This window comes from Biomphalaria glabrata, chromosome 14 (assembly GCF_947242115.1).
Source record: "Biomphalaria glabrata chromosome 14, xgBioGlab47.1, whole genome shotgun sequence".
NCBI classification, from domain to species: Eukaryota; Metazoa; Mollusca; class Gastropoda; family Planorbidae; genus Biomphalaria; species Biomphalaria glabrata.
In genome coordinates this window covers 2,681,021-2,695,324 of record NC_074724.1, presented here as the reverse complement: position 1 = coordinate 2,695,324, position 14,304 = coordinate 2,681,021, and the positions used below count along the sequence as shown (strand labels likewise).

The 14,304-nt window shown below is 38.7% G+C and overlaps 1 protein-coding gene across 1 annotated transcript; it reads left to right on the top strand.

The window, feature by feature from the left end:
• Positions 1-2,098: 2,098 nt before the first annotated feature.
• On the top strand, positions 2,099-6,751 carry LOC106067033 (uncharacterized protein DDB_G0290685-like). Its single transcript, XM_013226140.2, has 3 exons — positions 2,099-2,125; positions 2,789-3,475; positions 6,713-6,751. Exons 1-3 carry the CDS (start codon positions 2,099-2,101, stop codon positions 6,725-6,727), a joined length of 729 nt encoding a protein of 242 aa, XP_013081594.2. The 3' UTR covers positions 6,728-6,751.
• Positions 6,752-14,304: the final 7,553 nt, after the last annotated feature.

Below are 14,304 nucleotides of genomic sequence, written 5' to 3'. Positions count from 1 at the left end.
GCGGTAGACGGCCATATCGATTGACTGGGCCAGACCGGGCCGTGCCGTGTACACAGCGCACCGTCCCCGATGCTTCGTCACCCGCTATAAGTGTCAAGGACAATGCTAACTGCGGGGAGCTTGTCTCATATTCCTATAATGTAACCGCCACTGTCCAGTGCGAGGATCGCCAATCCAGCAATCCGGAACTGATGACGACACCCTTTGTGGAACGGCGTGGCGGACGTTTTGGACTGGGTTGCAGGTTACTTGTACCATCCCCACCCTGAGTGAGATAAAAAAAAAAAAAAAGCTCACCCAGGGAGACCTGCTAGAAGGCCTGGTTCGCTACTCGTTCTTAGCCTGTCCAGATCCACCTCTGAATGTTTCCACCGGAGGGCGACGGGTAGCTGGAATTTCCTTCGGACTTGTTGATACAGAAGCTGTTTCATATTGTGTTGGTCAACTTGTTGATACAGAAGCTGTTTCATATTGTGTTGGTCAACTTGTTGATACAGAAGCTGTTTCATATTGTGTTGGTCAACTTGTTGATACAGAGGCTGTTTCATATTGTGTTGGTCAACTTGTTGATACAGAGGCTGTTCTTTTTTGTGTTGGTCAACTTGTTAATACAGAAGCTGTTTCATATAGTGTTGGTCAATTTGTTGATACAGAAGCTGTTCCTTATTTCGTTGGTTAAATAAATAATGCCGAAGCTTATTCCTACTATATTTAAGACAAATAGATGAATAAAATGCAATGTCCTAGCAAGTGTTGAGATATTCCTATATGCGTACACACTTACCCAATACTTATATGTAAGCCATAGCTAGTATCAGGGCCAACCTTAGGTATAGGCAAACTATGCAGCCGCCTAGGGCCTTTAATTATGTTATAGGAATATATTTCTTAACAGAATTTGAATGACATTAAGAATTATTTTAAAAAAAACACGAGACCTAAAATTTTTTTAATGTATGGTTTGTGAGGAGCTATTTTATATTCTTTATTTCTGTAAACAAGAAGGGTTCTAACTATCAGATATGAAATATGTAAATCACCAAAAAGGAAATCCGAAGAAAGATAATAATAAATAGACGGTTGTCAGGTTTATTAAGTAAATACATGAAAAACCAAAGCTTAAAGAGTGGAAAAGAACAGCATAATTACTGCTAATATCTAAATACAACGCTTACACTTAGATCCTCCCGCGCCGTTCGGCGCATTGAGCGGCAAGCTGTCTCCACAAAGATCTGTCACTGGCAATGTCTGAAGCCTCCTCCCACTTGGTGTCCACAGTTCTCTGGTCCTCCATGAAAGTGTGGCGCCAGGTTATACAACGCTCTGTCACAACCTCACTAAGTGTTCGACTCCCAGTTCGGAATAGGATTTCTTTGTTTGAGACCCGATCTGTGTAACTGACTCCCAAAATCTGTCTCAGTCTTTTTTGTTCAGCCACATTTAGTCTTTTCTCAATTTTGACACATGTCTCACATGTATATGTAGCAGTTTGAATGAAGATTGTGTTGAGAAGGTGTATTTTTGTCTCGAGTCCAATGGCTTGGCTTGTCCAAATAGGCTGCAGCCTTTGGAAAATGCTCCCTGCTTTTCCTATTCGGCACGCTACATCATGGTAGGCATCCCCCATCATTTGTTGTGATGCTGTCAAGGTACGTGAACTTGTCCAACTCTTCAAGCTTTGACTCGCCAAGTCTGACGGGGACACCCTTTGCCTTATATCCCGCTCGCTAAATATGTATCTCTTTTTTTTCTAGAAAACATATTTAATCAAATAGAACTAATTAATTAACTAATTTTTAATTGTTTATTTATTCATTATTTATTTGATTTAGTCATGACTTGTCTTCGACAACGAATAATTGTGCAAAGTTTACACTTGATCCAAGAATAGAAAGAGGTAGAAAGAACATGTTCAAGATTTGTACCAAACAGTTTTGATATGATTTTTTCAAAAAATGACATTTTCACTGCTCAAATATTTTTTTTGGTTACGAATTTCGCCTACCACCTATTACAATGTTAAAACTATGTCTACTTTTACTAATTCTAAAAATAGATTCAAAACTCATCTGTCGTGGTCTTGTGTCTTTCACAGGAAATGAGGGACGCCACTGACCTTGATTCGGTAAATATTTGGTTTGCCTTTTTCTTCTGAAATTGTATATAAAAACTATTTACCTAAATTTACGTACGATATTTATTTCAAAGTGGTATTTCGGTGAATTATCTTTATCTATATTTATATATTTTCAAAGCTAATAAGAAAAACAAAGTCCTAAGTAAGACGAGCTAGCACAAGCTAAGACAAATTCATACAAGTTCCGCTTCAACTTCTCTATTGCTTTTTGAGCATCGAATGGGTTAAATTAATCTACCAGAAAATTTAACGACTTAGCTGGATAACACCTTTAGTAAAATCACTAAATTTATTAACCCTTCTGGATAGAAGAGGTAAAGTAGCAATTATACATAAAACACTTAATTATAACTTTCAAATACAAAAACAAAATTTAATAAAACACTCAGACACAAAGATAAAGGCACATTCCTCGTTCCATATGCTAGGAGAAATTTCTACTAAAGCTCCTTCTTTACTAGTGCTATTAGAGCATCGAATGGGTTGCACGAGCCAACCAGGGAAACTAGTGACTTGGCAGAATTTAAGTCATTGGTTAACATGCACGATTAGATTAACTTGAGGACACTAGTGAACAAGATAACAGCTTATTAGGTCTCTAAGTAACATGCATGTCTATATTAACAGACGTTATAATTAAATGTTTTTTAGGACGAAGACGTCAGCAGCGATAATGAAGACGTCAGCAGCGATAATGAAGATGTCAGCAGCGATAATGAAGATGTAAGCAGCGATAACGAAGATGTCAGAAGCGTTATCGAAGACGTAAGCAGCGATAACGAAGACGTCAACAGCGATAACGAAGACGTCAGCAGTGATAACGAAGACGCCAGCAGTGATAACGAAGACGTCAGCAGTGATAACGAAGATGTCAGCAGTGATAATGAAGATGTCAGCAGTGATAACGAAGATGCCAGCAGTGATAATGAAGATGTCAGCAGTGATAACGAAGATGCCAGCAGTGATAATGAAGATGTCAGCAGTGATAACGAAGATGCCAGCAGTGATAATGAAGATGTCAGCAGTGATAACGAAGATGTCAGCAGTGATAACGAAGATGCCAGCAGTGATAACGAAGACGTCAGCAGCGATAACGAAGATGTCAGAAGCGTTATCGAAGACGTCAGCAGCGATAACGAAGACGTCAGCAGGGATAACGAAAATGCCAGCAGTGATAACGAAGACGTCAGCAGCGATAACGAAGACGTCAGCAGCGATAACGAAGACGTCAGCAGTGATAACGAAGACGTCAGCAGCGATAACGAAGACGCCAGCAGCGATAACGAAGACGCCAGCAGCGATAACGAAGACGTCAGCAGCGATGACACTTTGGACTCAGTAAGTACAACGTTTACATTGACGATAACAAGTCACCCTGCATGCAGGTAGAACGTAATCATCTACCATATTGGAAGGAAGATAGTGTTAACGTCATAGTGTTAACGTCATAGTGTTAACGTCATAGTGTTAACGTCATAGTGTTAACGTCATAGTGTTAACGTCATAGTGTTAACGTCATAGTGTTAACGTCATCTGTTTCTTTGGCCGAGGGTGTCGTGTGGCCTGCGTAAAGCTCTAACTTCTACCAACAAATATCAGGTTTGAACCCGAGATCTTTTGGTTTGTTAGCCTTGTCGTTTCACCACTTACCCACAACGCCACCACGATAACAAGTGCTTTTCTAGTAATTCACCTATTCATGTACTATGAACATAAAAACTTATCAGGTCTCAACTCAGCCAAATGTCGCCCCCATACAACAGACAGAAGGTTTAGTAATCAGCCACTCCTTATTTCTGAAGAAACATAGGCACTTTGTAAAACACAAGAAGGGCCGGACTAACGCATAGGCAAACTTGGAAATTGCCTATGGCCTCTCATTGGTAGGCGTCTCTAAAAGAACTGAAGACTAATGTTGTTTTTTTTAAAGAAGAAATAGCGAAACTTGTTTCCAATGTTATTGTTGGAGATGATGTTAATGATGCTAAAGATGATGAAGATGATGGGGAAGATGATGTAGATGAAGAAGGAGATAATGGTTATGAGGATGGAAATGATGATGAAGATAATGGTGATGAGGATGGAGATGATGATGGAGATTATGGTGAATATGCTATAAATGATGATGAAAATAATAATGTAGATAATTAATATAATGATAAAGATGATGATGATGATAATGCCGATGATGGTGATGATCATGGGGATGATGGTGATAATAATGATGGTGGTGATGATCATGGGGATGATGGTGATAATAATGATGGTGGTGATGATAAAGATGATGGTGATGGTGAAGATGAGGGTGGTGATGATGTACATGATGATAATGCTGATGTTGATGATGGTGGAGATGGTGATTTTGATGGTGATGATGATGGAGGAGATGGTGATGATGGTGATGATGATAATGATGATGAAAATGATGGTGATGATAATGATTATATCTAGTTTTGTCCAATCTCGCAAACTAATGGTACCTTATTTTTGTCTGTGTAAAAGGGAAATAATAAGATATATTTCCTTTTTATAAAACTACTTTTTTTAAATCTAAGGTGTACACTATTGTAAAACAGGTTCAAATAAATTATATAAAATCACTAGCATTTAAATGAATCTAACGTAAACTCTGACCTCCTTCAGTCCTAGTGTCTCCTAAAACATTTTTTCATATGACTGTAGAGCACTATATTCTTCCGTCCACATACAGAAGCAGGAGCCAGCCTTCTGGCTCTTTTTCTCCATAGCTGTCCAAAACTTTCTTTGTCCCCATCTCTCCACAGAGTCCACACTGTGCGGTCTGGGGCTATGTCACCATCTCTCCACAGAGTCCACACTGTGCGGTCTGGGGCTATGTCACCATCTCTCCACAGAGTCCACACTGTGCGGTCTGGGGCTATGTCACCATCTCTCCACAGAGTCCACACTGTGCGGTCTGGGGCTATGTCACCATCTCTCCACAGAGTCCACACTGTGCGGTCTGGGGCTATGTCACCATCTCTCCACAGAGTCCACACTGTGCGGTCTGGGGCTATGTCAACATCTATATCCACTGCTGCGAGGTCCCGTTCAATTACATCCATATGTCGGAGGTGGGGGGGGTCAACCAGATTTTCTTGAGCCCATTGTGTATTTTCTACAGGTATTAAGGATGAGTTGAAGTCTTATCATTGTCTTGAGCAGTAATTTTCGTTTTTAAAGTTGGTATTTATTCGTTGTCAGGACTGTTCATGGACGTATTAGCTTGTCTAGTTGGGAAATCCGGTTAATTGAATGCAACAAATATCTCTCCTGATTTTAGTTTGCTGAAACCCAACCTGAAAGTCTTTTAGAACGTACATTTCTTTTCTCACCTAATATACAGTTTAGCTTGGCGAAGTATAAAATACAAGTTGAACACATACATTATCTTATCTTATTTTGTTCACACGATGAGATAGAGGACAGCGATGATAATTCTGAAGGGGTAAGTTGTTTTTTCACGAGATGTAAAATATATATTGTAAGTCTCTCTAATAAGGCCCTTTTTTTTCCGAATGATAAGTGTGGTCTTCTGATTTTTCTTGGTTTTTGTAATCAACACTGAAAGAATGGGAAGGCAGACAATTGAAATTTATTTTAATTATGTCAAAAGCAGAGAGGAACGGAGCTCAAGAAAGACATCAACAGATCTTTAATTTTAATTTTGGGTTTTTGTTTATTCCGAATTGTGGCAAAAGTCTCAAGTTAATTGTAATAATAAATTACCATGATATTAGATTTTTACGAGTTATTCAAGTAAAAACAATTTTAATCACCTTTTAAATGTTTTACATATAAATATTAAACTAAAAAAAAATAAGAATCGAAGACACTACCATAATAATGTAGTATCTATATATGTAGTCGTGAAAAAAGAAAACCATTATGTAAATTTCATATACTATTGTTGTAAGTAAAGTTGTAGGAATTTTTTTTTTAACAGATTAATAATTTACATTTTTTCATTGTTATAGTATTGCTTTAATATTACTGTATCATTGTTTTATACCATACGAATAAATATATACTCTTTTGTGATTTCAGAGAACTAAATTGAAGAACATATTTCCTATAAAATATTAGTTGTTTAACAAAGTTAAATTCAGTGTTATTTTACAACAATTATTAAGTCACTTAGCGTTGAATTCAGGCTTAGGAGAATATCAATTAGAAAGAAATTGAAGAGTTTTAGCAGATAAATAAACACAAACAACAACACAACAGTGCGAGATATGAATTAGATCACTCAGGTTTGAAAGTCTACAGATTAGAAATATTTATTTACTAGTGGGGCCGAATAGCTAAGCGCTTGGCTTCCGAACTGGGTTTCTGGGTTCGAATCTTTGTGAAGGCTGGGATTTTGATTGTCAGGATTTTAAAGGCGCCCCTTAGTCCACCCAACTAGAATGGGTTCCTGAATTTAGATTCCTACGACTTCCTCTATTTGCCTATAAAATTACCCCCCAAAAAAATTAATTTAAATGCATTGCATTTTTCTGTGTTGCAGTTCCCAGGAGTATGACTATGTTTAATTTATTTAATTTTTTTTTTTAGAAACAACAAATGTAGAAAATATTTGCAAAAAAATAATTGGTAAGTATTTACAATAATAAAAAAAAATATGCATAATATTTGAATTCAGGTGATAATTAGTGTCCTATGAGATTATGAACCAAAAAAAAAAAAAGAAATCTAAAAAAGGGACATAACAGCTTTGGAGAAATCTGAGATAAATGATTGCATGATTTATGAACTTATTGCTGTAAAGAGAATTGTAGGCATATTAATTTTACATGCACGATAAAGCGATGTACCACTTATGGAAACTTCAGAACTATAAAAGCATCTCCTCTATTATAGTAAACAGAAATGATACTGTATTTAGAATAGTTTCTATCTGGATGTTCTCTAATGCATATATGCTAGTGTACAGAATGACTAGAGACCTACTATGGAACGTGCATGTAAGAAAAATAATTAAAATACATTTGTTCAGGCTTTGAAAAAAGTGAAATCTGTAACAGAGGCGCTATAAAACATATTGAATGAACAAGACCTGAACAGCAAATACAATAAATGGTTGGCACATGCTCTGACTGCGCCGCATGAATACCATCTCCATGAGGAATCCTGTCTCCAGTCAGGACATCTCCATGAGGAATCCTTTCTCCAATCAGGACATCTCCATGAGGAATCCTTTCTCCAATCAGGACATCTCCATGAGGAATCCTTTCTCCAACCAGGACATCTCCATGAAGAATCCTGTCTCCAGTCAGGACATCTCCATGAGGAATCCTGTCTCCAGTCAGGACATCTCCATGAGGAATCCTGTCTCCAATCAGGACATCTCCATGGGGAATCCTGTCTCCAATCAGGACAATTCCCTGAGGAATCCTGTCTCCAATCAGGACATCTCAATGAGGAATCCTGTCTCTAATGAGGACATCTCCATGAGGAATCCTGTCTCCTATGAGGACATCTCCCTGAGGAATCCTGTCTCCAATCAGGACATCTCCATGAGGAATCCTGTCTCCAATCAGGACATCTCCATGAGGAATCATGTCTCCAATCAGGACATCTCCATGAGGAATCCTGTCTCCAATCAGGACATCTCAATGAGGAATCCTGTCTCCAATCAGGACATCTCCATGAGGAATCATGTCTCCAATCAGGACATCTCCATGAGGAATCCTGTCTCCAGTCAGGACATCTCCATGAGGAATCCTGTCTCCAATAAGGACATCTCCCTGAGGAATCCTGTCTCCAATCAGGACATCTCCATGGGGAATCCTGTCTCCAATCAGGACATCTCCCTGAGGAATCATGTCTCCAATCAGGACATCTCCCTGAGGAATCCTGTCTCCAATCAGGACATCTCAATGAGGAATCCTGTCTCTAATGAGGACATCTCCATGAGGAATCCTGTCTCCTATCAGGACATCTCCTAGAGGAATCCTGTCTCCAATCAGGACATCTCAATGAGGAATCCTGTCTCCAATCAGGACATCTCCATGAGGAATCATGTCTCCAATCAGGACATCTCCATGAGGAATCCTGTCTTCAATCAGGACATCTCCATGAGGAATCCTGTCTCCAATCAGGACATCTCCATGAGGAATCATGTCTCCAGACAGGACATCTCCATGGGGAACCTGTCCAGTCAGGACATCTCCATGGGGAATCATGTCTCCAGTCAGGACATCTCCATGAGGAATCCTGTCTACAGTCAGGACATCTCCATGAGGAATCCTGTCTCCAGTCAGGACATCTCCATGGGGAATCATGTCTCCAGTCAGGACATCTCCATGGGGAATCATGTCTCCAGTCAGGACATCTCCATGGGGAATCCTGTCTCCAATCAGGACATCTCCATGGGGAGTCCTGTCTCGTCAGGACATCTCCATGAGAAATGCTGTCTCCAATCAGGACACCTCCATGGGGAATCCTGTCTCCAATCAGGACATCTCCATGGGGAATCCTGTCTCCAATCAGGACGTTTTGAAATCATGGTGAAGATTGAGATGTTTAATTTCGGGATATTTAGGGTACCGGTTGTAATGGGTACCTGACATTATTCTGACAGAGGAACTTTACTTTTTACTTTAGTAAATAAATTGAGACTTAGCTACATTATTCAACTTGGACAGAAATTTCTAAGTACTGTACAATACCAAATTATACCCCGCATAAGACCAGAGGGTCAAAGTCTGGGCATCATTGTTTAATAACATATACTTTCACTTTTGCCTTTATTTCCAATTCTGCTTAGGAAGAGTTTATTTAACAAAATTTTTGTCCGCATTTAAACACCTTAATGATATGTTTATATTAAACACTTATATTTTTCAGATGAAAAAAGTGGATCAAGCATTCGGAAAATATCAGTGATACCAACAGCATACTATGTGTCAACAATGTAGTCACCAATGTAGTTACCAATGTAGTTTTAAACAGGAGGAAATAAATTAATATAATGTTTCCAGTTTTTTTTTTTACTGCAACTAAATCTTAATCTTTGGAGTCGAAATTAATTAATGTCATTCATTTATATGGCTATTAACTTCGCAAGTGTTATTTTTATTTTAGGACTCAAACTCAATGCTTAATGTTAAGTTTGTTAACGCGCGGTGACTGAATGGTAAAACGCTTCACTTCCGAACCGGGGGTTGCGGGTTTGAATACTAGTGAAGACTGTGATTTTAATTTCGGAATTAGATTCTTTAGGGCGCCTCTGAGTCCAGCCAGTTTTAATCGGTACCATTAGCGTTGGGAAAAGTAATTGAGGTTCGTCGTTGTGCTGGCCACACGACATCTTTGTTCACCGTTATCCACAGAAACAAATGACGTTTGACATCATCTGCTCTATAAACTTTAAGGTTGAACGGGGGAATATTGCTAATTTTTAACTAAATCAGTTCAGTAATGAAGATTATCATTTTATTCCCAACAGAAAAGTACTAAGTAAGAAAATCTTTTTTTTTTTTTACATTTCAAAAGTTCATGACGAATTCAAAGACCAAGTTTGTAACACGAAAACAAAGAATAAATCACTAACACTTTATTTGTAAAAGAATGAAAAATACAGCTCAGTCATCGTTAGGACAGGAACCAAATCTTACAAGGACCAGGACCAGAGTTAGATTTCATGAGACCCAATGCTGTTGGAGATATGGTGCCCTTTGTAATCAAAACATGTTTATTTTTACAAAGCCTATATCAACTCAGTCTGTGTCTGGCCAATACGTTTGTACACGTTATTTCTCCGACACCAAATAAGGGATCAAGCTGAATTTCTTTTACATAAGAATAAAAGAATCAATACAAAAAAGCAATTAAGTTAATTAACTATTGGTAATAATTTACCTTTTGTACCCCGAACAAGGGAACGAAGCCTTACTTGACTGAAGTGGTGGTATAAACTGAGTTAGTCCCATTTATATTAGGCTGCCGTTGAATTCAGGTCGTTCTATTTTTTTTTTATTTTAAAAATACAATTAACAAATTTAATTACGTGACTGATTCAAAATAATTGATACCTAATAAAATTGAAAAGGAAAGATATTTTAAAGACAGACCCAAGAGTGTAAAAGATTTCAAATTCTAGATTCGATCAGAGTTTGAAGTGATGTGAGATGCTTTTCGGAGGCATTTTACGTCTCGAGAGACGATCTTTTCCCTTTGCAACCTCTTGCGTGAGGCCAATCCTTAAGGTCGCAGGTAGGGCATCTGTAACCACCAGGTGCCGTCTCGTTTTCAGCCTTCTTCCTACCACTGTTGTGTGTGGCATCTGCAATCCGGGACACTTCCTTTAAGCTCGCTCTCCATACGGATCTAACCTGAGCCACTTTTTCCCAACTGTTGGTGTCGAATTCGAAGAACTGTTATTACGGCAGTGATCATCCAGATGAAGACTATTAATGCTTGGTCACAGGTCTCAAAATAGTTGTTTTTTTTAGAGAAGAAATAGAAAATGTTGCGCCCATGGTCATTGTTGGAGTACACCAGGTTTTAAACAAATTAATCTCGCCTAGGGCATGCAATTATCTAAGACCGGCCCTGATTGTGAGCTCACAGTGCTGCAAAAGCCTATCGCGAGAACGAAATAAATTTAATAAGACCCTAATTAGTAGATGGAACATCTCATATTTGAAATATTTCGATTTTCTGAAAATTTGTAATTATTGTGTTTTTACTTTGTTTAATATTTTAACAACGATATTGTTTACCCCCGATTAATGAACTGACTGGACTCATCCCCTGCCCCTCCTTATTTGTCAGGATGTCGCAACCCCCTGGTGTAGGTGTGTATGGGGTCGGTGGGCACCCGACCGTGTGAGAAACATTTCCTTAAGAGACTAGGTTTCTGTGAGTGTTGACATGGCGAGAAGAGGTCATTTCATCTTCCAGGACCCCCACGTGACTAAAATAAAAATTCCTAAAGACACTAGTTGAATCAATTAAATAGCACAGGTGTTAATATTAATAAGAAGGGAATATGACGCTGGGGAAAGATACTGCAACATAAACGTAGCGGGCACGACATGGCCTAAACTGTGCCGATGTGCCTAAACTCAAAACTCAAACTCAACTCATAAACGTAGTACTAATGCCTTAGAGTGGACAAACAGGTTCAGGAACTTGTGGCAGAAACAAAACGTGTTACGGATTCCTCCCACACACACACAGACACACACACACACGCACGCACACGCACGCACACACACACACACACACACGCACACACACACACGCACACACACACACACACACACACACACACGGTAACCCGATTTATTACTTTAGTGTTTCTTCAACAGTAATACTTTATTAATAAATGTTGATCTGCAGTTCAAATCCAAATAATATTAACGAAGATCCCCCAATAGTGTGTCAATGCATAGTTACACACAGTACCAATACTGATTACTATAAACAGGCACGCTTACTATTAGACCAAAATTTGCTTTTACATTAAATATTAAACCATTATCTCATGTCATGATGTCGAATGTCAAAATGCAGGGTCACCTAAAGAGGTCAGGCCCCCGGGCCCCCAAATCCGTAGCTACGCCACTGATTTAATCTGATAATTACTAAGACGTATTAAGCTCCCAATGCCATCGTAACAAAGTGCTTATATCCTAATAAGGGGGGTTGCTTTACCTGCCTGAAATGTGCTAAGTAGGCCTACAACTTGGGACATGTACAGCATGAGTCACGGATAACAAATTATTCCACTAATCCGCAGTGACAAATCGACTAAAAGAGATCGATATCCAGCTATACCCGCGATACTTCTGAAGTCGTACTTTAATCAAGAATTTATTAGAGATATCCATAAAACAACTGCGTAGTTCAACCAATTATTTAAACCAGTGATGCCCAAACTACGGCCCGCGGGCCACATCCCTCCAGCGACGTGGTTCCATCCGGACCGCCGCAACGACGGCACTAAGTGTAGAAATCTACCTTCCAAACAAAATAAAAAGTTGAAAAAATCTTTACCTACGTTTGGGCCCCCACTTTTTCTCTGATGGATTGGTATCATGATCTTTAACATTTCTGTGTTTATGAACATGATAATAAGCCAACATATTTATTTTATAAAGAAAGTGTGGCTGTTTGATAAAAAAAACAACATAATAATCAGCATTATAAAATTAATATGGTGGCATTCTTGGTTTGAGCCGCGAATAAGAAATTGTTAAACTATGCTTAGATATTTTAGGATCCATGGAAATATTTACCAACATGATACCACAAAATGAGCCGGTGCTGCTCACATCTAAGTAGAGAGATACTGTTAACGTCCAACGTGTAAAAAGTATATAATTGTCAAATAACCTATTAATCAAGTATCAAATCCACAGGTTTCTACCAAAATAGTTTCAAAACAATTTCATTTTATTTTATAACTTTTCGTTCATATGGCCCGCGAGACGAGCGTAGGAAATTATAAACGGCCCGCGGGCCGAATTAGGTTGGGCATCACTGATTTAAACCCTCTAGCACTAGGATGAGAATGCATAAGAAGATGGGAGTTATGATAACCAGAGGCGGACTGGCTCTATGGGCAAACAGACCAATGCCTATGGGAAAATTCTTGGCTTGTTTTCAACTCCCTTGGCTATTTTTAATTGTAATGGAAGCTTATTGTTATATCGCAAATTGTAAACATGGTGTTTATTTTTTTTATACATTTAAAATCTCACTATATATAATTCTCTTCGTGGCCCAACCATGCGGGACATAACGATGAAAAAGTCAGGGAAAGATAAATCTTTTATGTCTGCAAGTCGGACTAGAGTTACTCCACGTAACTTTCGCGGTGACAGAGCGAGGCTCAGAAAAAAAAAAGAGGAGGGGGGGGGCGTATGCTACGCCGCGGGTCGGCTCGTAACGCATACTTCGACACTTATTTATAGTATGTATGTCTCAACACTTGCAACTAGAGTCTTCAGTAATACAACTAAACATCTATTACTAAGCTTGGAATTTAAGAGCGTAGTCCCACAATTTAGAGTTCTAGACTCACGTTTAGACAACTGTACCTCATTCATCAATCGTAAACATACAGCATTGAGACACATGCTTCTTTATCTCTTCTATACAAATTACGATCTAATTTTAATCAACTACGATTATCACGTGACAGTTTTTTTTTCGTTGTTTCATCAATATTATCACGTGACAGTTCATTTTGGTAAATGAGGTCCACTGGACATCTTTGAAGATAATTTGCAAACATTTGACTTCATTGAGATTAGGCCAGAGAGCTGCATCAAAACTTAACGAAATGTATATTAATTGTAACAAAATGTATAACATGTTAATTGTTAGAAGCAGGGCCGAATGGAAGTCATGCAAATAATTGTTTTTTTTTGAGACCTTTACCCTTCTTTGATCAATTTAGTGATTTTATTTTTTTATTTTATTTTTTATGTGTATGAAGTTGTAGTTGTAGTATAATGCTAGTTAGTTATAAATAGGTCACAATGCTTAATTACTGCAGCCCAGGAATACCACTTCTGTGTACCTTTGTCATTCATACTTAAATAGATTTGTGGTGCGGTGGCTGAGTGGTTAAGCGCTTGACCTACGAACCCAGATGTCCCGAGTTCGAATCCAGATTAAGTCTGGGATTAAGAACATTGGGATTTTCATGGGTCCATTCAACTCAAACTGGTACCTGAAATACGATAAGGAAGTCAAGGATGTTGGTCGTTGGATGGATGCCTGGTCGTGCGGTTTGCGCGCTGGATTATCGTTCGGATTTATCGACGGTCGAGGGTTCAAACCCTGCCAGCTCCCATACCCGTCGTCCTGCGGGAGGTTTGGACTAGGAAGTAAACTATCTTCAACTCTGAAGGAACATCCGAAACATGTCAAACATTTTACAAACATTGTGATGGCCATAGAATATCCTCATTAGCTTTAGGTCACAGAAACAGGTGACCATCTTCCACCACAGATCGCCAGGCCTAAAGTGGTACCCATTTTATATTCCATCAGCTTTTTATCGATATGTATCAACAGTATTGATCTTCAAATGGCTTAACCCACAGTATCCTCCTGTTCTGCTTTTTCAATATGGTGTCCCAATTTAGAAATAAACACCTCAGGATAGAGTCACCAATACCTCCGTC

Excerpts from the sequence above, each read along its gene's own strand:
- LOC106067033 (XM_013226140.2), top strand. The coding sequence starts at position 2,099 with ATGAGGGACGCCACTGACCTTGATTCG. Across the intron at positions 2,126-2,788 it reads ACGCCACTGACCTTGATTCG|GACGAAGACGTCAGCAGCGA; the intron begins GTAAATATTTGG and ends AATGTTTTTTAG.